A 23,346-nucleotide genomic window follows, 5' to 3' on the forward strand; every position below is an offset into this window, starting at 1 on the left:
CAATGACATTTGCCTCTGTACTGAGTAGTGCTTCAGAATTTATAGCACAATTCCAGCAATGCAGTCTAAATGGCCTATCAGCATTGCTGTCTGGGAGAAAAGATTACTCAGTTTGGGAAATGCCAGGGTCAGCAGTTTAGAGCTGGCTCAATAGCCGAAGGAGACAAGACACATCTCCGTAAACTCGTCTTTATACGGAGCTGATCTTGCATTAACTTGGTGATGGAGGTCAGTATGGTTTCGAGCTGTAGCGAGGACGAGAGACAGGGCTTGTCTCTGGCTCCTTTGTTTCCGTTTCTCATGAAAATGAACTGGGGGCTCAAAACATAAATAAACCCGTTAACAATTGAATTAATCAAAGACACAACTGACAAGTAAAAACCCATGTGGTCTGAGAAAGCTAAATTACTCATTATACATTCATCCTATATATGATCTGTGTACATTTGAGGTCATGAGTGTGTCTGAGAGGGAGAGAGAGAGAGATAGAGTGTATTTGTGTGGGTGCGTGTGTATGTTTCTTTTTCTGTAAAGTCATTTTCCCCTGCGGCACTGCTTGAAAATGTGAAATTACCTTTGAACCGACATAGGGAAGAAATCCAACAGTGTGCATGTGTTTGTGTTTCTTTATGTGTGTGTGTGTATGAGTTTATGTGTATGCGTGTGAGTTTTTTTTCCTCTGTAATTGAACAGTGCAGATTTAATCCTTAAGGACTTGAGACATTCATTGCAGATTTAAACAAACTTTACAATAAAATAGAGAGAGAGTGCGAAGAAAGCGAAAAAAAGAAGCTATTTCTCCAAAAGTTGCTGTTTTAACAGCCAACGCAGATGTTTCTGTGGCAAACGTTGAATTATTCTCTACTCAGATCCCCTTGAACAGATGAAGGGGACCTCTGCTGTAGTCCCTTTCAACAGTCTTTAAAAGTGGGAAATAAAGTATTTAGAAAGTAGCACAGTTAGTTTTTCAAAATCGTATTTTGTGGCAAACAGTATTCGGCAGACGTTTTTGAGAAAGTTCTCAAGTGCACAACAGTCAATATACTGTCACAGGACACGGCCATGCGATAACCAAAGATTAATTATAGAATCAATAAGAATAATCAATCTTAATAATAATAGTACTTAGAAGGAACAGTGATGATGAAAATGGTAATAATAATAATGATAGTAATAATAATTAATACAATAATAGCCTATTGTTACTTTTTATTTATAAAAAGTGTTCTGATTTGAGGTTAATATTGTTAAAAGTTATCTATTATCATTTGGCACATACACTCACTGCGAGTTCTACCGTATCTTAAATCAATGTCAAATAGTAAAAATAGCTAGTTTTAATGAAGTCAGAATTATCATCTAAGCTATATCTCTAAAAATGAGTGAGCTTGTTTCATTTAATCAAGACTGGCTTTGTTTGGTCCAGAAAGCAAAGTGTAGTTGTTTGGACTACACTTGAGTATTCTATAAAATAAGCAATCATAATTTCTGTTGAGCAGAAACACCCTTCCAGTAGTCGAGGATGTCATGTAGGTCCTCATCTTTGGCAAACTGTACTTTTCTCCTTAATGCATGACCAGCAGCCATGTACTCCTCCTCATCTCTGTGGCGTTTGCGGTGGAGTTTGAATCGTTCCCAGAGACTCAGGGATGGCCGGCAGCTGTACTCTGGGCTGGAGTACCCGCTGAGGTTGTGGTACTGCGGTGAAAGCTGCGAATAGGAGAGCTCACGTGGCCGTGAGCGGGTTAGCGGCTCCAAGATGGATGACTTACGGCTTCCTGAAACTTCCAGTGATTCATCCATGTGGTGGGGGCCGGGGTAGGAGTGCCTGTGCTCACTGTAGTGTCGTATCCTCTCTGCTTCTGCTCGAAGTATTGCTGCAGCAGGGGTGACTGTAAGGATTCCCGACTCATCCAAAGAAGAATTCTCAATGTACTTGGATTCTGATCGGTAGGCACCTTCAGAGCGAAAAGACCGAGGACTGCGCATAGAACCACTTGAGGATGTGCTCGCTCGCTTCGGTTGAGCTTCCATACTGTGATGCCTCTGCAGGGGGTGGTGGTATCCTCCTTTGTATACTGGTGATAAAAGACTGGACTTGCCTGGAGGGTGCTCAGAGATTAAAACCAGTTGAGGCTCAACTGTGGACACAGCTCCAGATTTCACAGCCTGGAACGATGCTGACTCTGATTTGAGGGCATCAATGCAGTTGTTGATAATCTGATTCACTTTGTCCACTTCCTTAGCAATTGTGGATATCTCGGCAACAGATCCCTGGCTGTTGTCAGATGGGGGAACATTGCATTCCATTCGATCTGACTGCTCGGACCTTACCTCCATGTAATTTCCTTTTGTTGTTTTTGGTGTACTCGAAATCTCCTGAACCTTGTACTGGTCTGTTTCAGTAGCAGCTGGTAAATATGGCATCCTCTGAACTGCCTCTCCTGGGGACATCATTTGCTTCTGGGATAGCTGCGAGATTGTCCCGCCTTCAAGTTCACCCCCATATTTCATCTCAATCAAATTCCTTTTCATCTTCTCAAGCTTCTTCATCTTTGCCTCATCTGGTTGCTTGCGTTTTCTCAGACAGTGGTATACCACGCCTAACACAATGACCATTCCAAAGAAACAGCCCAGTATTGTCATAATGTAGTGAGTAGCAGTAGCATCATTTGGCACACGCTCTCGCACTGTCCTTGGACTTGTGGAGATGGTCAGGCAGGAATGGTTAAACCGCAAAGAGTTGCGTATGGATACCACACAATATGTGTATTCTGTATGTGATTTAAGATTCGGCAACTCTATGTCTTCCCTTTGGCTTCTTAGAGTCTGTATGTCTGTGAAGAAGCTGTTATTGTAAAGCGCAAGGATATACAGTTTGCGGAAAGGGTTTGGGATGTGGATTGTGATAACTGCACTTGTGTGAGTCATATCTTTAAGCTTTATGGTTGGGCGGGCATCTGGGTCGAAATATGTTGGGCTGATGCTGGTGGGTTCATCTGAAGGCATTCCTGAAGGGCAGTCATCCAATCCACAGGGGCTGAAATCTGGCAAGATTGTGGGAGTTCCCCCATCTGAAGAGCCAAGTAGGTATGGTGTCACATTGTCGTCTGTGCAGACAGTAGAAAGAGCATGGAACGCATTTCTGTATGTTGGCATCCTGGGGTTCTGGCTTAAGAGGCTATACCCAGAAAATCCAACTGGTGTATCACATACCATTCTCTCACTTGTTCTGTTAGGGAATGCAGCTAACCAGCGCAAGAATCCCAGTAGCTCGCATGAGCAACTAAATGGATTTGAGTAGAGCTCACATGTGGTTAATTTTGTTAAACCTCGGAATGTACTTCCATCCAACTGCTGAATCCTGTTCATGGAGAGGTCAATGTTCTCAATGGCTGGACACTCCCAGAAGGCATTAGGTGAGACAGTCTCTATCAGGTTAGCCTGAAGGTACAAGTACTGCAGTCGTCCCAAGCCTCTCAGCATACCCTCAGTCAAGTTCCGCAACTTGTTAAACCCAATCTGCAACACTTGCAGATTAAACTGAGCAGAGAAAGCCCCATCTTCTATATAGGAAATATCGTTCTTTGTCAAATTCAGATATGTGAGGTTGCTAAAGCGGCTTAAAGCAGAAAAATGGATGCTCCGAATCTTATTTTCATTGAGTCGCAGATCGACAATAGTACTGTTGATATGTAGTGGAATGGCTTCATATGGTGGCTGATTCTGGCTGCAGATTGCCAGCCAAACAAAACCTTTTTCCCCTTCAATCAGCCAACAATCTGCCTGAGCAACAGGCACCCTTGATAATGACAAAAATGCAACCGGCACAGCCCACCAGAGTAAGGCACTGGTCACCATACCTCTTCCTTTGCCACTTGATCGAGCTGGTTTGGATTTCTGTGCTTCATTCATGGTTCACTCAGGTGGTACCACAGGTAAGGTGTTGCGTTGTAACTCCACAAGGAGTAAGAACAAGGCTATAAGTGGTGTTGGATGTAACGTAAATTTGAGGTGTTCACTTGTCAAACCTTTCCCAGGTCCACAAACTCTCAGCTTGTCCACAAACTCTCTGTCTGAAAGATTTTCAGTGATGACTGAATTTGGTGGAAACTGGAAGTGTCAGTTGGGTTGTAAGTCCAGTTATGCTTTGAGATTTCCACAACTGTTCAGTTTGAATGTTTGAGTCATTCCGTGCAGTGCCCCCTAAAGAGCTGTTGATGAGTTTTCTGTTCATATGCCTCATTTCTGACTTTTCCGACCCTGAAAGAAAAAAAGATAAAAATAAGCATAAGCCATAATGCATAATAAATAAGCATAATTTTACAGTTAAATAAAAACAGTGGTCAGAATTAATGTGCTGAAGTCTAAGACCACCAATCATTTATTTAATATACTGAGAAGTACAATTTACTCATTATTAAGAGGGAAAAAATTTGACAGAAACTTAAACAAATAATTTTTGTGTTTTAAGTTATACAATTCCATTTACTTCCATCTTATTTGTAAATCATTATAGATCTGTTTTCTCAAAGCAGCTTTACAGAATGCAGGGTCCTCAAATGAACAATCCCATGCGAATGCGGCAAGGAAAAACTCCCTCAGAAAACGAAGAAGGAACCTTGAGAGAAAACAAGACTCAGAGAAAAGCAGAACCCAACCTCCTTAGGTTGACACAAGGGCCAAATCAACAAAAAGCAGTGTACAAACAGAGAGCAGTATGAATGAAGAAATATATTCGCGGCTTGTTTTATTGGAAAATATAAATCAGTTCTATTTCCTAATGGCACTATATTGTATATCTCCCTGGACTAAGTAACAAAGAACAAGATGGATAGATTAACTGAAACAGTAACATTCAGTATTTTGACGACACACTCTTAACAACTTTCTATACAAAGGTAAAGGAGCTTTTTTAAAGTTTTGTTTAGCTGACTCCATGGTTTATGTACACAGTCATTATGATTGCTTGCCTGCTCTGAACTAAAAATAGCTTAGATCAAGCACCACCACCACCAGCAGCACCAACACCCACCCCCTAACACACATGGAGGCCAATTACTGTCTGACAGCACACAGGAAACAGCTTAGCCACTCATCATGATAAAATGCACACACTTCACAGTAGACTCTGCACACACATCTTGGCACCCTATTAACTCTGAAGGCCTTTTGGAATCAGTTAATGAAGGCAAACTCTCAAATACTTAGATCTAATTAATTAATCATTGACCCAAATCAAAACAAGGCTTGGAAGAAATAGTTGTGTGTCCTCATATGGTCAGTGGAAGTGAAAGTATTCAACATAGTCTGACACTCGTTTCTTATTTGTCTCATAATATCCACCTGTGTCTTGCACCCACATTTTGGGAAATATTAGGAGTAAATGATTTGTGTGACTTCCAGCAATGTGTAAAATGACAGTATACCATATTCATTTAAATCTGAAATAATCTGGCAAGCATTATGGGGACCAGGCTATACTACCCAACCGAAGGCAGTTAGGCTAATTGTGTTGTATTGGATTCCAGAGGTGAAAAATTATTTTACAGAAAGTAATAAGCTAAAGTAATAAACTGCCTTAACACCCCAGAGACTCGTTTGAGATAATTAGGGAAGTCTTGCTAATGACTTGTTTGACCAGAGGATAAGTCCCCCTTATGAGTCTTGGTTCCTTACAAGGTTTCTTCTTCCAGATTCAAGGTTTTTTTTTTCCTTGCCACTGTCACCTTTGCCTTTCTTACCTCTGGATATTAATTTCCATATTGTTTTAATTCTCAACTTCTGTAAAGTTGAATTGTGATACCATCAGGTTGTAAAAAGCTCTATAAAAATACATTTCACTTGACTTGACATGCATTTGGGATAAAATCGAGGAAATTATTTTAACTTTTACTTTTTACCTATGTTTGGATTTCCAGTTAAAGATGGCTGGGGCATACCTGCAGCTAAAAGGCACAACCTCTTAAATATAAGATCAATCATAGGCAGTTGTGGCACCGTAAGCTATCTGCTAACATGCTCAAGCTTCTCTAGTGAGGGCATAAAATGTAAACCATTGAATCTACTGTAGACAAATTCTCCTTTCTGTTGCGTTAGATTAGCACAGATTCCAACCAAAGCTAGGCTTTTCAAGCTACATTTATGAAGCCATTTGTTTTGTCCTCTGAAGCACTGTGCATACTTGTAACATTGCTCTTGGCATACTTTCCGGTTCACTTGGTTGCAGTGAGATCTGCAAACTCCACATTGTCCCACACATGACATAAGATGCTACATTCAGTTAGCATATTTTGTTTGACATTTCTAAACACAGAAATCTATGATAATGTACCTTTTCAGTTGGGTATTTGAGCCGTCTGAAACAGAAACCAAGGAATTTTTTGTTGCTGGTTCTAGAGTTCTAGAGCTGTTGCCATTCAAAGAGCAGAGACAACAGTCCTTGGTTGAGTGAAATTATTTCACATGTGAATGTTTGCAGAAATCAAATGGAGGCTTAATATGACATTCATTCATTATTTTTGGAATCCACTGTTATTTTTATCTCAAAATACAGTGGCTGATTTTTGAATAAATGGATTACTGGCTAATATGCTTATGTGCATATATGCTAACATGAATTCTCCTGTTTAATGAAAATAATGACTGGTAAATAATAATAATAATAATAATAATAATGTTTTATGTGTGTGCTAAGGTAGGATCTGCATAAAAGAACATAAGGAAGGGGCATTTTTTAGTTAGACAGCTAACCTATTTTAAAAATAGCATTTTACAAAAGCTTTGTAGACAGCAAGGGGATGAAAAAGGTGGGGGCATACCATGTGAGGACTGTTACTCTGTAAATCATTCATGATGTTCACCTGAAGGTCTATTTTCACTTCACAGCATGAATGAACCACACAGAGAGAGACACACACACATACTATACACCAAAGGGGCCAAAGCGTGGGTTGTACACTAAATGTAGGTTTCTTTATCTTTTGTAACAACTTGTAACAGAATTACCTTGAATTGTCATAAATTTAATGGCAGGTATACCATCATTTTTTTCTTTTTTGAACAAAGTACTCTTTGGGGGTGGTGGGTCAAAGGATGGGACCACAGGTACCATAGTGAACAGGCTGCTTAAAATATTTATTTGGTGGCGTATGTACTCTCACAATTGTAATACCATGCTTCACTCATAATAAATTATAAATAAGTGACTACTTACTATATTTGTTGTTGCTTGCCATTTAGAAGAATCTTTACATGTTTTAGTCAGTGGTGGACTTGTTGCAACAATATATGTAATCACTCTGTTAGCTAACTTGTTTTACTTGTGTTATTGTTTGTAGTGTTTGGGCATTGTTAACAAGACAATTTGCTTCAAACACAGCACCAAATATTTTACAACTGTCACCAGATGCATGATTTCATCACAAGATTCCATCTGGACACATGAATGTAGCCCTGTAGTTGACCTTAGATTTTCAGTCTAGTCATTTAACTTGAGATTTAGTGAGATTCTGTTTGTTTTTGTACTAATTTCAGAGTTTCCCCACATTATTTAGCCACTGTGTTCAGCCCAGATGGCTGGAACACTTACCCTTTGGGTAAATTTGTGCGTGTGCACCTGTCTGTTGATTTGCGTGTTGATAATCTCACCATTTAAAATCCTCTTGAGCACTTGTGGGATAGTAATATTTGGCAAATGAGACTTCTAAATGTTCTTCGGTAATCTTTGCTTATGTGCTACAAAAGTAAACATGGCACGTTTACATAGGGAATAGGGCCTAAAGTTTTTGGACACCCACTTTTCAAACATGTGTTCTGGAAGGAAGGGTGTTTACATGGAAATAATTATTGTGTATATATCTTAGAACATTTCTATGTGAGGTAAATGGCATTCAACCATAATACTTTAGTGAGGTTGGGTGCTAAAATGGAATGATTAGTTCTAAATCCCAATCTCTGCTTCAACATATCCTAAAAGTATTGGTTGTTTCTCCCTCACTCAAGAACATACAGTTACGTTGCTCCACAGCTCAAAGCTCGACTTTATAACCTTCTTGTCCATGCTTGACATTGTGCATGGTAAATGTATATAATGCATGGTATATGTAAATTACGCAAGCTGTCCACAATGGGTGCACCTGTAAAATTTGTTTGTTAAAATTGTCAAGAGGAAAATATTTCACATAAAGCATAGTGTCCTTCTGCAAGTATACATGTAAAACCTGAAACATGCACCCAGAGTCAGTGCTGTCGTGTCAGATTTGTCAGGAGCTTTTCCTACCATGTCAGATGTCTTTCTATATTAAGGTCACGCACAGACGAAAAAAAAAAAGGTTTATTGGCTGGTTACCTATGTAGAGTTAGTGGATGTATAATCATAGTGCTGACCTGAAGTGAACTGAGCCTGAGAGCTGACTGGCCAGAAAGACTGGTCAATTAAAAAATATATGTCCAAGCTACAGTAGATATCACATTTATTTTTATCCAGCTTACAACAGCAGGTAGTAAAATGACACTCTGGTCTTTTGAAGAGTTTCAAACATTCCTTGTATTTGTGCCTGAGCTGAATGGAACAAGAGCTGGATGGTGCAACAACTAACAAAGAAACTCTACTGATCTGTCATGTGCCGTGAATTTAGAATAAATAAACAACATTTAATGCTACCGTCATCATTGCTGTGGTTTCCAAAGCCTGCAGTACCTTTTCAAAACTGTGGGGGTGAGTTAGTAGTGGAAAACGAACCCAGTACCGAGTACCAAAAAGCAAGTAGAGCTGAGAAGTGTAGGTACTATGCAGTGGTAAAATGCCATGAAAGGGAGAGTGATGGGATCAAGTTAAGCCCAGAATAAACATTGCCTTGATTTTTAGAGTTTGAAGAGGTTCTGGAGACATTGAATTAGGTCTTTATTGTAAAGGATACGTTATATTTGTTGCTTGTTAACAACCATGGTTATCCAACTATGTTAAGCTGTTATTTTAGCTGTATAGCTAACATTGGGTGGCTAATTGGTTAATAGCTAATTATTTTGCTAACACTTTTTTTTTCTTTCTAATTTTTCCATCTGTTGTGTGACAAATCAGGCTGGCCCACCTCTAGGGCCTTTAGGCTGGTTTGGCTTCTTGTGGCAGTCCCTCTTAACTTAAGGTGTAGGGGTGACTTTTCATGACGCGTCCGGGCAGCGCTTTGTCCACTTTCCTGTAGCCTACAGGGCATGGAGCAGACATTTGGTATAGTACTGACTTCTTGTTTGGCCTATTTTGCCCAACATCTGAGGCTTAATAATTTTGGAATGCATACAAAAAAGGGAGTTGGTTTTATCTCTACCACAGTGAGATATTAAACTAAGGTTGAAAGAGAAATAACCCCATAAAAAATAACATAATAATTCATTCATTCATTATCTGTAACCGCTTATCCAATTCAGGGTCGCGGTGGGTCCAGAGTCTAACTGGAATCATTGAGCGCAAGGTGGGATTACACCCTGGAGGGGGCGCCAGTCCTTCACAGGGCAACACAGACACACACACACATTCACTCACACCTACGTGTGTTTTTGGACTGTGGGAGGAAACCGGAGCACCCGGAGGAAACCCACGCGAACACGGGGAGAACACACCACACTCCTCACAGACAGTCACCCGGAGTGGGAATCGAACCCTCAACCTCCAGGTCCCTGGAGCTGTGTGACTGCGACACTACCTGCTGCACCACCGTGCCGCCCTAACATAATAATAAAAAAATTATAATTAAAAAAAAGAAACAATAAATAACATAAGAACCCCGTTTCTCTGAAACAGAATTAAACTCAAAATCATCAGGCAAATTCACAGAAATTAAACATAGCAAACACATATCACAAAATGTTTTTCTGCACATTACATGAAGTTACATATTTCTACCAGAGAGGTCACCAATTCCCCAAATTTAACATACTTAAAAAGTGCTGCTTTAATATTGCTGAATGTACAAATAATTGATGGTCTTTGCAACTGCACATATTTGTAAAATTGTTTTTTTTGACTCAGTGGTAAAAGAATGTTAAAAGATTCCATGTTCCATTTAATTGAGATTGAATTGAAATGTACATGTCTTTGCAATGGAACAACTTATTTGTCAGATTTATCTCTGCCTGACAAAAACATCACTGGCTTTTTTTGGTGGCTTTTAATGCTACAGTAGCCATGACAACAAGCCTGAAGCTAGCCTCGTTGTGCCACAAATATTCTTCCATGATTTTCAATTTGCTTTTGAAATGGCTTCAAAAAGGACATTGAGCATTGTGTTAGGTGACAACTACTTGATTTGATTATACAGCATTATTACACACTCTGGTCAAGTTGCTGAACACAGGACAAAGCGCAAAGCTTGGCGAGAGCTACATTATATGACCAAACACTTTTGTAAAAGCTTTATGATGAGTGAATTCATCTTCTTCAAGGTGCACCCATTGAGGACACAGATGTTCAGTTGTGCACACGCAGCTTATATATGTTCTGCAGAAACGCATGAAATGAAAAGGAGCAGCTGCACTTGAGCCTAAGGTCGCAATGCCCAGTGCTCACCATCCGTTAGAGAATGCAAAGCCCCCAGCACTGAGCTATATAGCAATAGCATCGCATTTTCTGGAGTTTTGAAGCTTGATTAAATACCTTTGAGAAGAATGTAGTGGCATTTGTGATCCAGAACTCACTACTTAACATCAGTACCTGACCTCACTAATGTTTCCTTGGCTGAATGATCTAATCCGGAAATGCTAAGTCAAATAAATAAAATGTCTTTTTTATGGGCTATTGTTGGATTCTGTTCTAATTCATGTATTTATCTTCGTTAGTTATAAACTATTAGTGATTGGCCACTCTGTTTATCCTGGTCTCTGTTATGTCTCTCAGTTTTGACTTTAGTGTGTTCAGCTTTGTTTCACTTTATTGCAAGTCCTTAGCTGTTTATTTTATTCTCTGTGGTTCTGGCAGTTGAGCTTTTTGTGTTTTGTCTGGCTCTCGTTTGTTTTTCTTGTTTCTTCTTTTAATAAAACGTCTCTGCATGTACATCCACTTTCCTCATGCCTTGTTTCTTGTAACCCCCGTGTGACAAATAAAGTAACTTAGAGAATAAAATAAGGCCTTATATTTTTAATTAAAAAATTGTAAGTATTATTAAAAAGAGAGAGGTTCTCATTCTAGTTGACTGGTCCCTGGTGATTGAAAAGGCCCAACGGGTTAATATACTTAAAGCAAATGAGCATGTCATTTTGGTTCAAAGCCATTCAGTGATTCCTTTAAAATTAAATGCACAATAAAGACAATTCAGTAATAAATTGGTAGCCTGTGCAGTGACTTGAGGATTGTAGTAATGTGCTCAGATCTCTTAGGCTTTGTAAGCAATCTTGCAGCTGCATTTTGAATAGGATGTAGCTGTCTGACTGTGGTCTAAGGAAGTCCAGTATAAAGACCATTACAGAAATCCACACTAGTTGCTATTTCTCCAAATGTGGGTGCATTTTTTTTATCTATTATCCTAGGCTTTGCAGATGATTGCGCCAAGACAAAAGACAGAAACTGCCACTTAATTTCCAGGAATAAACAGAACAGTGAATCATAAAACCTTTATTTGGCAATGATTTCTGTTTCTTTATAGTTGTTACTTATGAGAGCAACTGTACAATTAACGCTGTTATGAAGGACAAAGTAGTCGTCCTGGGAGGTAGTTTAAAGTAGACTTTTTTAAACTCAGAGTTTAAAGGAGAGTATGGCAAAGGGAGAATTGACGTAATAATCCAAAGACCCCTAACCACCATGATAAACAGTCTAATCCCATAATGCAACTCTATGTGGACTTCATGAAACAAAAAAAAAACAAACCAATGGGCTTTGAATGATCAAAAGGCTTTGAACAAACAAGTCATATAAAGTGTGTGTACAAAGTTTGCATGTGTGTGTTGGTGTCTGTGAATATGATTGTGTAATTGCTATTGTGGAATGTGGGGGCGTTTAGTGACACATAATTGGACCGAGTTTGCCCGGTCCAGTAAAACTGCGATTCGCATCCACACATAAACAGAGTAAATTTGTTCCTGGCAAGCTTCAGAAACACCAAGGGGAATATCTGTTTTAGTGCCAATCCATCTCACTTACTCTTCATCTGAGGAGAGAGAGCAGCAGAGGAATAATCGTCATAATATCCATCAGACGATGCTCTGCAGAAGCTGGAGAAGTGGCGAGATCTATGCGAAACACCAGTGGTCCATAGAGACGGTCTCCATGGTGACTGTGGTGCAGGCAATAGGCCACGTTGCCCAGAGCAGCCTTTCATTCACACATTTATGGTTTTCAAGACTGTCTGCATTATAACACACTGTTCTACTCTATTCACCAGCAGTCCAAAAGTGCTACAGTTAAGAGCGATTAGACATCCATGCCATAGTGTGCACAAAACAGCCGAGCAACAAATACGCTCATCATGGCTCGCCCTAAAACTCGTTTAAAAATCTGCATGAAAAGACTGGCCACGGAGGGACTAGGACTATATTTGTTTCAAATTTATAAAATAAATGTACATATTCAGTTGGGAGTGCAAAAACACACATGTAGTATACTGGCCTATCACACGATATACTTATTAATATTCTGCTAAATCTAAAACTCAACTTAAAAAACAAAAACTCTTTAAACATTAGTACTCCACCCTTATAGGGGACATATTTTACAGCTTTCCCACAAGTTAACACAGTCAGTGTGGACCTAGCTCAGTAAATGGGGAAAAAAATTAAGGGTCTCTGTCTGAAATGGCTTAGTCTTTTTATCTGTGAGCTGCTGCCAAAACAATGGCATCTGGAGGCGTTTTGATGGTGGAGAGGCCTCTGAACATTGAAAGGCATGAAAAGAGATGAGGCTGTTGCTCTATTTCTGCTCCAAATGTGGGTAATATTGACTTACTTTTGCTGTTACAGATAACGCAATGTGGAACTGACTCTAGGAGAGTGCTTAAAGTAAACACAGACTTAAAGTGTTACAAAACTAAACAACTCAAGTTATAAATGAGTTTCTGTGACAATTCAAATAGTGAATAAAAACTTACTTAGTTTAAAAGTTTCTTACTTAAACATATGGTTCCACCTTAAAAGCTGTTGCTCTACTAAATGAACACACATGGGACGGGGAGTTTTTAGTGTTAGAACTGTAGTTCTCCAGAATCATCTAAATTGCTTTTTATAGGAACACTATGTATTATTTCTACCCTAAAATGACAGCTTCTAAATGATTGTAATGTTCCACTGAGCTGTTAAAGGGAGAATAGAGCCTGCGTTGCAGCTACACCGGGTCCTCTGTTGGTTTACTGCACTAAGCAACTTCAGAATCATGGGGCGGAGGACTCTCACAAGAAATGGGTAACGCTTAACGACACATAGCTCACAGGTGGATGGTTGCCTAGCTACAAGAAGAATCTAGCTCTGTAGTCCAGGTAAAGACATTATATGGCAGTGAAAGCAAGAATGAGAAAAAAGAGAGAGAGAATGAGCGGCTGTACAAGAGTTAATACTGAACTGAATTTACACAGTAGAGTGAGCTGAAACAGACATGAGGACACAAGGTGGAGCAGTAAGTATTTGTTGCCCTTTTTTCATGTGTTGCGGTATCACTAGTTAGTGATTGTTTTGTTGACGGAAGTGTTTTAATCAGTTTTACTTTAGCCGGATTAGCTCACTTTTTCGCGTTAGACATCGATTTTGGTAATACATGCTTTTCACCGGTGGCTATGTGGATTAAATGACTGAAGTTCCATTTTGTGTCTGTGGAACCCAAGCTTTGTTAAGGACAGTTTTATAATCTGGATTTGAGAGCTACTTATGATAGACGGCGAGTGCTAGCGCCTGCTAACTTTAGCCGGATTAGCTCGGTTTTTAGCATTGGACATCGATTCTGGTAATAAGTGCTCTGCTCTCGGTTGCTGTGGTTGTAACGGCTAGTGTACCACCACCAAAATTACACTTTATGTTTGTAATAACATGGTCAAGTGTGAATTATGAGTGATGAGTGGGTTTTATCATGTAGTCAACATTATTTTATTCAATTACACACATTTCCCACAGCTCAAAATAAGCCAGAGCCGTTCTGTACATTTGTAAACATTACTCAGTGAGTGAGTGAGTAAAAGGGAGAGGTCCTGGTTTTTCATGTGTGTAATCAAAAAAATAATGTTGACTACATGATAAAGCCCATATATCACTCATAATACACACTGAACCATGTTATTACAACCATAAGGTGTAACTTTGATGGTACACTAGCCGTTATAACCACAGCAACCGAGAGTAAAGCACTTACTACCAGAATCGATGTACAATGCTACGTTTTTGAACACAGCCTATATTACAACCAATCAAATAGAAGCATCCGTTCGATGCAGCAACACAGAGACCAGCCACGCCTATGTAGGTGTGGGGAAGAGAACACTGATGATACACCAGAATATATGTTTATTTAAAGGTGAAGGAATATACAAATTGAAGTGCGTTTTCACCAAAAACTGGGACAATAGGCGTCCCGAGAAGCATGATTAATTTTTAAGTGAATTACACTCAGCAGCAGGTAGGGGGTGCTCAGGAGACAAAAAAGCCCATTCTTACATTGTAAACCTTTAAAGCATCACACACACACACACACACACACACACAAAAATGACTGGTTAGTCTTGTTTCACAGTTTGTGGGTTGGTAAGATCAGGGACCCAAATTAATACGGAAATCCACTGAAATATAATTTTTTTTTCATAATGTTACCCTCAAAATGAATTGCAAAGAAAATGTATGGAGTTTAATTGCTGGTGATGTCACAGTCATACATGGTTGAGAATTCATTAACTTCCCATTAATCAACACATTTCAAATCAATTCAGGTTTCTAAAAGCTGGACTGTTATTGTTCTCCTCCAACTGTTGAGCATTTTCTGCATTAGCTGGTATCCAATTGTGGTTGTTTTCCCATTTCTCAGAGGCAGCATGTGCTAGACTTCACCCTTCCAGCTTGGTAGTGCTGTGTAAATGTGGGGACTAGGGTAGTGGGTGAAAATGGGTAATGACTAAACTGGGGAGAAAACTGAGTAAATAAATAAATAAATAACTACTGCATTTCAGAAATATAATAACCCTCATTGACAGTATATTGTCAAGTGGAGTAGGCTTGAGTTACTTGCCTGTCCGAAAAACTCTCCAGACTTTTTGGAGCGTAGTACTGGTCCAGCCTACACACCGCTTTTCAGGCAAAAACTTGGAAATGACAGACTCTGAGGGTTTTGAAAACTTAGTTAGGTAGTGTGGGTATATGCAAATATTTAAACCTCTTTCATTTATTCTCCTTCTCTGAAAAAAAAAAGTTGGAGCCCAAGTAACTCATGCCCCTTGTTTCTAATGAAGAACAAGTCCAAAGTATCTAAATTGGTTGAATAGCTACACCTTTCTGTCAATACTCAGCCTTCCAAAGGAGAATTTGAACAGGTTGAGCTGAATCTCCTGTTTCAAAGTGTAAATACCCAGCCAGGAATCGGACTGCTTATTCTAGCTAAACAACACCAACGAAAACCTTGACATTTGCTGCATGTAGCTTTATATATTAATCATGCATTGAAATATGTGTTCTCTGTACTGATGTTCACTTAGAAAATCAACGAATCTTTGCATACAACTGTATAAACTCCTGAAGTCACCTGTGTTTGTTGTCATTTGTGGTTGTTTGCATTGAGAAAGAAAGAGTGTGTGTGAGAGAAAGAGTGAACATATTCTACACCACTCCTGAACATCATCACAGAGAAAATGTCAGTTCTGTTTTTCCTGCCAACGTTGCAAGAGCTGAATAAATTTGCACGTCTTCCTTCAGCGTGGAGCTATTTTTGCACCTGGCCAACAAAAGTTGATCATGAAACGAGAGCAGAGAAGATGCAAGGTTTACACTTTACTCAGCGGTGAAATTATTCTGTACACCGGCTCATAACGTGTGTACGCTCAGCGTATAAACTCATCATTTACTTATAAAGAGTGAAGAATAACATACTTTGGCTGTTGGGACATAACATTGCATCTCCAAAGTCAAACATTTACAGGAGAGGAGAAAACTAAATTATTAATTTTCACTGGAAGTCAATGCAGTAATTACATTTCCAAGTCCGTTTGGGCCATTTTTGTTGGTCTTTGTTAAATTTTGACCAAAGCTAATAATTCCAATTGGACATTCATGGTTTTTTTCCTGATAAAATATCTACTGAAATAATTCTATAATTATTTTAGTAAAAATTCAGATATAGAAATATATTCAGTGAAATATTGACATAGTAAACACATAAATATTCATGTGGCATTCAGGCATTGGCACGGCATTAGTGAAGTCAGGCACTCAACCGTATTGAATCAAACAAATCCAAAAAGTATTTATTTTCCCTGTTCCAGAGACCATTCCTGGGGCTTTATACCCATCTAGTTCACACTTGTCATTTAGCATTGTGACTTTGCTGCAGATGAACTTCTTGATTGTTTTGCTTACAATCACTCTGGTTTGAGGTGGAGCGAATGGATGTCATTGTCTGATATCTGTGTTCCTTCTGGTTTCCCACCTTTCAGTCAGTCTGTTACAGTCAGATCTGCTGGAGTCTCTACACTAATGAAAATATTCATATACGCTTTTCTACTCAGTCACCCAAACTAATTCCATCTCTGTTTTCAGAGAAAACGATGGGAGATTGTCTTCTGGGTTCACCTGCAGTCCACACCAGAGCAGCTGCTCACCTTCATCTACTGCTGCCAGCTTCGGACCCAGCATTACCCAGTAATATCAATTACAATGAAGTAGAAATGGACTCAGTTTATCTTCCAGCACTGTTATTGTTGCCCCAGAATTGTTGCACTACCTCTATTATTATTATTATTATTAGTAGTAGTAGTAGTAGTAGTAGTAGTAGTAGTAGTAGTAGTAGTAGGAGTTGTAGTAGTAGTATTGCGGTAATCCTTTCATCATTCTTATATCAGTAATCTAATAACTACAGTGTAGCATAATTACAGACTTAACTGATGATACTGTTAATATTTATGAGTAGTTTAACATCTATCAGAGGAGGATGGGTCCCCCTTGTGAATCTTGGTTCCTCCCAAGGTTTCTTCCTCCAGCCTTGAGGGAGTTTTTCCTTGCCACTGTCATCATCTTCAGCTTGCTCGCATGAGGCTTTCTGATCCAGGTTATCTGTTCTGATACCAATTCTGTTAAGCTGCTTTGACACAACATCAGTTGTAAAAAGTAAAATAAATCAATTTTGATTGGATTTGCTTCTTCTGAAAAGGCTTTAATAGTTAAGTGTTTTATACCATTCTAGCCCAAGCTTGGCATTGGGAATGGTGAGATTATTCTCAAACACATTTGTTTCTGGGTCCTATATTATTTCATGATTATACCAGCTGTGTGCACACAGTCTCGGTCCACAATGGGTTCACTGTAAATTAGCTGGTAATGTAAATCACTAGTTATATGGGGTGTCTACAAATTTTGCACTTGTGTACTATGCTATTATCATAAATGTTTGGTAGGCAAAAAATTCCCATTGTTTGCAATGTTGTAGGTTAATTATATGCAAAAAAAAAAGAACAAAAAACAATGTATATTATGATTTATTTTCATCTTACCGGCTGATTCACAAAGTACTGCTTCATTACACAGAGCCCAAATGTGATGCAGCAGTTGTGCATGAATTTGCATTAATATATGTGACATTAATATATGTAATAAATTTGATTTATTAGATCTCAGACACACATTTCCCCTGAAACTTGCTGTTGGACTTCTGCTATGTACACGATGTTCTAATATTTCTGTGAGAATTTGACGGTATTCAGCCACAATGCATTTTGACTCATGATTTTGTTCTGGATCAGAGGTGCCACTCCAACTCCCCCATCACTCCAGAATTCAGGTACACTGCTCTACAGCACACACACACATACATAAATAAATTTCATTTTTTAAGGTTTTTAATGTAGAGTAAATCCAACATATTAAGGTTTGCTTGTGTTACCAGCTGGGGTTCCTTCTAAAGGAGCATGCACTGAAACTGGCTGTTTAAACTAGATGAAAATTGTGCTGTTGTGTTTGATCCTTTTGGTATTTTGACAAAGCACACACATTATTTATACTCTAGGGAACTGTGTTAAGTTGTTGAAAAGGTAACTGTTATTAATTATTGCAGCTTATATATACACAATCTAAAATAGCAGAATTTTTCAGTCATATGCAAGGAATTGGAGATCCCTGGTCAATTAACTTGGGTAAATGATTTAACCCACCCTCTTTGGGCTATAAAATGAAACATCCTATTTTTAATGGAAATAGTAATGCACCATTTCTGTTTATTTACTTTGTTAAACATGTAGGAAAAATGAGCCACAACTTTTTCAAAGGACATAACCATTAATACCGTACAGTAATATGCTGTTAAAGTAATGCAAATATCAAACTGGAATACTGCTGTAATTTTACACTCAGATGCTGCACTAATTTACAAATAGTAAGAAGTCACATAGGAGAAATGCAATCAATCCTTTTTAAGCTGCAGTGAAAGGCTCATGATTGCTATGCAGCTTCATCAGAATACTTCCACTGACCTAAAAAAGGTCACAGCTTACTGAGGTAGTCTGGTTTAGAGTTTAATAAGACCATAGTTAAGGAGGAAAAAATATTACTTCACAGAAAAAATGGCTGAATAAAACAAAAAAACCTACACTCTCTTGCCAAAGTATTCACTCACCCCTCCGAATAATTAAATGTAGGTGTTCCAATCAGTTCCATGGCCACAGGTGATTAAAACCAAGCACTTAAGCATGCAGACTGCTTCTACAACATTTGTGAAAGAATGGGTCGCTGAATTCCAGCAAGGTACTACGAAGTCCAGTTGTGAAATTTCATTGTCAGTGGTATCATAACAGAGTGGAAGTGATTGGGAACAACAGCAACTCAGCTACAAAGTGGCATAATGCACCAAGGCCACCAACTTTCTGCAGACTCAATCACTACAGATCTCCAAACTTCATGTGGCCTTCAGATTAGCTTAAGAACAGTGCGTAGAGAGCTTCATGGTATGGATTTCCGTGGCCGAGCTGCTGGGTCTAAGACTGAAAAGGACGAGATGCAGTCGTATAAAACACACTGCCACTGGACTCTAGAGCAGTGCAGTGGTGTTCTCTGGAGTGACAAATCATGTTCTCCGTCTGGGTTTGGCGGTTGCCAGTAGTATGGTACTTGTCTGACATTGTCTGCATTGTGTATTTAGCCATATTTTAGCCTCAGCTTCTATGGCAAGGTTGATGGCATTCAGCCATGAGAGCATTAGTGGTGTCAGGTACTGATTTTGGCTGATGCGATCTGAAATACAAATGCCACTCCATAATAGTTTTTTTTTTTGTAAACTTGTTTATTAATTCAGTGTGTTTTGTGTGCACTGTGACTCTAGATACGGAGCTGCAGTGATTATGGTCTTGTGTGATGACCGTGGTGATTTAATAACGATGTGCAAAATGCTAAGGTTCTCACTCACTTTTACGCTGTTACTGTCTTTTCCTCCAAGCACACGTTAATTAAAGTGGAATACATTAATTTCAGAAACACCCGTGTATGTGCGTTTGCATGTGTGTGATCCTCAGAGGTTTCTGTTTTAGTGCCAGAGTTAAACTGAGCATGTGTGTTTGAATTGGGGAAGAAAAATGATGACGTGATACACTGAAATGATGTGTGTGTGGCTGGTTAATGCTGGGACACAGTCTTTGCTGAGATATGAGAGCTTGCAGTAATTTCTGGATTTGCATAAGCTCAGGCTGTGCTTAAAGGCCCACTGCCTCCTTAAGATAGAGAGCCAACATCCTGCTTGTTTATTCATCATCGCAGATACATATTCTGTTCGCCAGTCTCAATATCACACAAGGTCTGAACTTTTCATTTTTGTGTATTAGACTATTTATGTCTTAAGTCGTATTAATGATATAATTATTTTGTGTTGACCACAGTTTTGGATCATCAAGCCACCATTTAATTAACATGTAATTGTGGTCACAACTTGGTAAGTTATGGGAAAAAGGTATATGTAGTGTGTGTAGTAGCCATAAAGGGGACATATGCAATTGTGGAGAAATGCTGTTCTCTTTGGTTTGTTTACATTCTGAATCTCTGTGTCTTTTAAGGTGGTACTGTATGTGTAAGTTGAACAAAAGAGTTGCTTGTAAGTGGCTGAAGTGTGACTTCTCTGTACGTTTTTCATTGTTACCACAGGGACTCATTTGTAACTCGAGTTGTTTCATTAGTAGTCTCCCGAGACATTCCACCTTAAGTCATCCAAAATAGCAAATAAGTCAACATAACCCAGCTATGGAGCAGGAAAAATCAAACACGGATAAGAGTATGCCAACAGTGCAAATCATGGTATGGAAGCATGTGAAGTGGATTGTCTAAAGGTATGTTTAGCTGAACAGAGTTAGGTATGTTTTATTAAGAAAGTTAAGAAAATCAGTCCCCAGTTTGTTGTTGAAGTTAGTTTTGTTGTCGAATGCTACGTGTAGACTAGCATGAACACTAGATCCATTGCTAGATTACAAATATTTAAATTATACTTTGGTATGTTAATATGTGTTTATCTGTATACACAGATCAATCACTGGATTAGGAACACCTACCTTGTATATACATTCATTGTCCATTTTATCAGCTCCACTGACCACACAGGAGCACTATGTAGTTCTACAATAACAGACTGTAGTCAACCTTTTACTCTGCCTACTTTCCAATCCCCATTTCACTCTGCTGTTTAATTATTAGGACCCTCACAGGGCCACCAGATATCAGGTATTATTTGGGTAGTGAATCATTCCCAGCGCTGCAGTGACACTGACATGGTGTTGATGTGTTAATGTATGTTGTGCTGGTTTGTGTGGATCAGACAGAGCAACGCTGCTAGAGTTTTTAGGGCCCTCAGTGTCACTGCTGGACTGAGAATAGTCCACCAGGCAACACCATTCTGTGTCCACTGATGAAGTACTAGACCAACACAAACTGTGCAGCGATGGATGACCCACTGTCTCTGGCTTTACAAGCTGGACCAACAATGCAAGTGTCTCTAATAGCATAGACAGTGAGTAGACACAGTGTTTAAAAATGTGAGCAGTTGTGCTGTGTCTGATCCACTCGTATCAGTGCAACACACACTAATCACACAACTATCACTGCAGTGCTGAGAGTGATCCACCAGCCAAATCACACCTGCTCTCTGGTGGTCCTATGTAGGTTCTGAACATCAAAGATTTCAGGGTATAAAGTATGCATCAAAATGGGTCGACTATAGTCTATAATTGTAGAACAATTGCTCCTCTATGGTCAGTGGAGCTGATAATATTGACAATGACTGTGAATACAAGGTTGGTGTTCCTAATCCAGTGATCATCGAGTTTATATTTATATTTACAACATTGAAATTTGAGAGATATCTTATATTTCTGGTCAAACAATTGCTAAAGATATATTTCAGAGGGCAGAGAGGCTGTGAATAGGCTAACCATGCTAGCATTGTTAGCTAAAACCCAAAGCATTAAAAACATATATCTCTTTTGTCAGTTTACATTTTGAGAAACTAGAGCATTGGACATCATCCACAGAAGAGAATGTACCTAGTGTAGAAGCCCACAGGTCTTCACCATCTACAGCAGCAGCAATGTTAGCATTAGCTCACTGAACCATCTGAAGCAGCAGCCTCATCTGGAATAAACTCCTCCCAGTTGAACCTGCAGTAAGCAAAAGAAAAATAATCTTGGTTATTTGTTCAATAATAATATATGGATTTAAATGTTTTCACACACCTGTGCTGACAGCTAAATTAATATGTAATAATAGGTAAGTAATATATGGTGTCTGTTAGCCAGTCTTGTGTATCTGTGGCTATCATCTGCACTCTGAATTTACAGATTCTTGAATTTAGAAAATGAATCAGAATGAAAGAGTCTGGCAGTATTTGGAGATTCTGGAGCAGCTGCAAATGATCCAAATCTACACAATAGCTCAGTGGAAGCAATTTGCCTAGGGGTTATAGAAACTCTAGGCAATGGGCTGAATTCTCTGGAATGAAACAGCTAAATCAGCTTGGGAGTGAATTAGAATGGTGTTCGGTCCAGAATGAATAATCCCAAATCAGTACCTGACCTCGCGAGTGCTCCTTTGACTGAATGCCATAAAATTGTTACAGCATTGTTCCAAAATGTGGTTTAAAGCCTTTACAGAAGAATTTGCAATTTGGTATTTAATGACATATAATTGAAACTCTGTCTTAATGGGTAGGAAAATCAAATATTTAATTTTTGTGAAATGACTTATTTCTGTTGTAACTACAGTATATGCTTTACCCTGAAATGTACATTGGTAGAATATATTTCCTGCAACAAGCCAGTTTCTGGCTTCCTCTGACATGAATACACTTTTCACCCTGGCGCAATCTTTCCGTCTCAGCTGATGTACGTGGGTAGGTGTGAGTAGTTTGTGGAGAAGACTTTTTTTTTTTTTAAATGCATTTTTGAATTGGTTAGCTTTTGACAAAACTGGAGCTCAATTTTCCCTTTCTTTGAATGAAAAAAGCAGAAAGTCTTGCTTTACTTAACAAGCCTGTTTCCAAAGGGGAAAAAAAAGAATACTCTCTAAGACACTGAATCAAAATTGAAATAATAACCATAAATATGTGAAATAAAACCACACATATATGTAGGGTTTTTCTTTGTCATTCATAATGAATCAAGTTAACTAACACTTCTTAAGTTAACCAACACTCCCTTCTTTTTGTGAGCCTGTAATGTTGAAGCCTTTCTGTGGCTGGATGTATTCAGCTTCTACATTCAAACAGGCCTGCTTCATTACACACATGTGAAGGATCGATCACTCTTACTCCGCAGTGGTCCACTCTAGAGACCACACACTGCAAGTAATGATATCTTATTATTTGAAAACATCTTAAAAATCCAGTCTATAAACCTTATTTTTCTCATCATGTGAGTTGAAAATGATCAAGATTATTTTTCTACCTGCTTCTGGACAAACTGTCATTTTGCCTAAACAAAAAAAAAATGTCTTATTGCAGTGGCAGGGGATCTCTGAGAAAACATAACAGATTTTTTTCACTATGTATTATTCCCTTTTTTAAAATTTTACTACTTTCCTAAACACTGCACATTGAAATGACCCTGAAATTTGCTCAGTCACTCATAAACCGACTGAGATTTAGCTTTCCGTTTGTTAACCAGCTGGGGGAAATGTGTGTGAAATGTGGTGAAAGCACAACAGTTTTCATTT

At 38.8% G+C, this 23,346-nt stretch overlaps 1 protein-coding gene across 1 annotated transcript; it reads right to left on the bottom strand.

Moving 5' to 3' along the window:
• Window positions 1-1,274: 1,274 nt before the first annotated feature.
• elfn1b (extracellular leucine-rich repeat and fibronectin type III domain containing 1b) lies at window positions 1,275-21,707 on the bottom strand. The gene is made up of 2 exons (XM_066661352.1): window positions 21,681-21,707; window positions 1,275-4,263 (listed from the first exon to the last, which is right to left on the bottom strand). The coding sequence occupies exon 2, from the start codon at window positions 3,913-3,915 to the stop codon at window positions 1,480-1,482; it is 2,436 nt and encodes an 811-aa protein (XP_066517449.1). The 5' UTR covers window positions 3,916-4,263; window positions 21,681-21,707; the 3' UTR covers window positions 1,275-1,479.
• Window positions 21,708-23,346: the final 1,639 nt, after the last annotated feature.

Source organism: Hoplias malabaricus, chromosome 2, assembly GCF_029633855.1.
Source record: "Hoplias malabaricus isolate fHopMal1 chromosome 2, fHopMal1.hap1, whole genome shotgun sequence".
NCBI classification, from domain to species: domain Eukaryota; kingdom Metazoa; phylum Chordata; class Actinopteri; order Characiformes; family Erythrinidae; genus Hoplias; species Hoplias malabaricus.